The 2648-nt window shown below is 34.6% G+C and overlaps 1 protein-coding gene and 1 non-coding gene across 2 annotated transcripts in view; both read left to right on the top strand.

Annotated features, from left to right (window-relative positions):
- LOC106468656 (tachykinins-like) overlaps positions 1 to 1507 on the top strand; it is a gene marked incomplete at its 5' end in the record, with an annotated part of 3738 nt that extends 2231 nt beyond the window's left edge. The window contains one exon of the mRNA XM_013929091.2: positions 1085 to 1507. Within this exon, the coding sequence (XP_013784545.1) occupies positions 1085 to 1111 (27 nt within the window). The remainder of the gene's footprint in view (positions 1 to 1084) is intronic.
- Positions 1508 to 2575: 1068 nt separating this feature from the next.
- On the top strand, positions 2576 to 2648 carry Trnar-ucu. The gene has a single exon. It is a non-coding gene; the product is annotated as a tRNA-Arg (tRNA).

The raw sequence follows: 2648 nt of genomic DNA, 5'->3' as shown, positions 1-2648 counted from the left end.
GACTGGGATTGAACCCGCGACCCTACAGATTGCGAGTCGAGTGTCCTAATCACCTGGCCATGCCGGGCCAGGTTATATTTGTCCAAACGTATGTTTGTGCAGGACTCGTGGGACCCATATGTCACATAAACGTATTTTTAACATGTCGCTCCAGTCCTTTGGATTTATCTTAGGTCATTTTTTCGTATTTATATCGTTTTTCATTTAAGAATACAAAAGTTACACTTAAAGGGTTAAATGCAAAATAAATCCTGAGAAATGAACAAAACTATTATTCAACTTCATGAAAAGTCTATAGAAACAATTGGCACCAGTAGTCGTGTCAGCTAGGATTTTGTACACGTTTTCCTGGTGAGCTCTAGTTTTAAGTGCATCATCTCATTGGCGGCAACAAGTTTCAAACAAAATGTAGTTGAATTGCTTTTATATATTATTGCTATTGGAATAACCGCATATGAACTGTAAAGAATAGAATTATTAATAGTTTTTATTATGATGCAATATCATATTTATTAAAAATTAAGCAGAGATCGTACTTCGCCATTTCAGTTGTCAGATACCATTAGCCGTCCATAATTTTAAACTGATAGATTAAAGAAAAGGCATCTTGTGAACGAAATCCGCCGCCAACTCTTGGGCTACTCTAAGCGAATAGTAGGATTTTATTATCGCTCTTATAGCACTTTCAGCCCCCAGTGGCACAGCGGTATGTCTGAGGACTTTCAATGCTAGAATCCGGGTTTCGATAACCGTGGTGGGCAAAGCACAGAGAGCCCATTGTGTAGCTTTGTGCCTAATTATAAACAAACAAACAAATATAACACTTCCACTGCCCCAAAGTGTTGAGCATGACATTTTTTTTTTTCTGGTAAAGGGACGCAAACCATTGAGCTTCGAATTCATAGCCCGACATGCTAACTACTTGGCCACGCCCGGCTCCTATACATTTGTATGATGCTTCAGTAACATCAGGTCTTTGTTACTTATTAATGTTGAAATAAGCAGTTGTTGCATAAAAATCGACTTAACAAAAGCAGTACACCTGAATATATATACTTCATATGTTTTTTCGTTTGTTTTTCAGGAGTGGACTGATGCTATATCGTCATAAGAAGAAAAACACATATTAGCCGTTTTGACTTAAGGTTAACTGAGCTATTTCACCTGATCTGTATTTTATTCTGACTGTCATATATCGTTTGTGATATAGCTGATAAATCAATAAAACCTATCAATTCCCCACTGATCGATTGTATAGATTTAGAACAATTCGATAACGCTGTTAGTTTTTGGACTTTATTTCATAGTTCTATTATTAATTAAAAATTTAAATTTCTACCTCCCAAAATCTGAAATTAATAATTTAACGAATTCGCTGTATAGTAGTTATTATTCTTGTCTTATGGGTGACAAATCTCTTTGACAAACATATATATATATATATATATATATTGTTGCTACAAACAATGTTGCTACGGAAATAATAAAATCTCCGTATTGAAAATAATATTACAATGTATCTGTTTTCATAATTGTAATATTGTTATATATCTTAATTTACGTTGTGCTGATTGAAGCATAATACATATAATTATGGAAAAAGAAAACGAACGTGAACTCCAGAGAATCTTTCAAGTTGTTTTATTTGCCCAGTGTTTCGGCTTTACGTCTTCATCAGGAGCATATATTTTCTGTAAAGAACTCTATCGCTCAATTTAAGACCTATGTATTCTAAGCATTGAACCGCGCACAAAAAGCATATCATGCACGTGATCATTCTTATTATTACAACGCCTGTTGCATATAGGTATACAATGTAATATAAGACAATATGTAAACAATACGTGTGCGACAGGCCTAGTAATAAGAGGAATGATCACATGGATGATATACAACGGTCGTTATTTGAATGAATTAGACAAATTGTATGTTCCTGGTAAAGGTGTAAAGCTGAAACATTGAGCATATATAACTAGAAAGATTCTCTGGAGTTCACGGTCGTTTTACTTATTTCTAATTGTAATCTTTTATTACACATGTTCTGTGGAAAATTAAAATGTATTGCTTCAAACAATATACTTAAAAAGGTTAATTGTAGTTACATACTTAATGCTAGTATTATTTCAAACAATATACTAAAATGGTTCATAGTAGTTCCGTTCGTAATGCTAGTACTGTTTCAAACACTATATTAAAAAGGTTCATTGTAGCTCCGTACGTAATGCTAGTATTATTTCAAGCACTATACTAAAAAGATTCATCGTAGTTCCATACTTAATACTAGTTTAATACTGGGACAATAAAAAGTTTGAACTTAGCTTACAGAAGAGCGGTTAGTCCTTGAGAACATGGCTGTACTACACAAGTTAAGCAACAGAGAAATCACTTTTACCACTCGTTGAAAGCACCAAAGTATAATGCAAAAAATTGTGTCATTCTGTGTGGCTATGATATATAGTCAACAATAGCGTTGTTGTCTGGAAATTAAGGTGTGGAATGAAAGTCGTCTGTTTCATGACATCTACCTCCAAAGAGACCTAGTTGACTAATCCGTTGGGCTATGATGGCTTATTGTGTCCCTATAGCGCAGTGGATAGCGTGTTGGATTTCTAATCCAAAGGTACTGGGTTCGTTCCCCGGCAGGGATG

The sequence above is a fragment of the Limulus polyphemus genome, unplaced genomic scaffold (genome assembly GCF_000517525.1).
Source record: "Limulus polyphemus unplaced genomic scaffold, Limulus_polyphemus-2.1.2 Scaffold3100, whole genome shotgun sequence".
NCBI lineage: Eukaryota > Metazoa > Arthropoda > Merostomata > Xiphosura > Limulidae > Limulus > Limulus polyphemus.
This window is presented reverse-complemented; position numbering and strand designations above follow the sequence as displayed.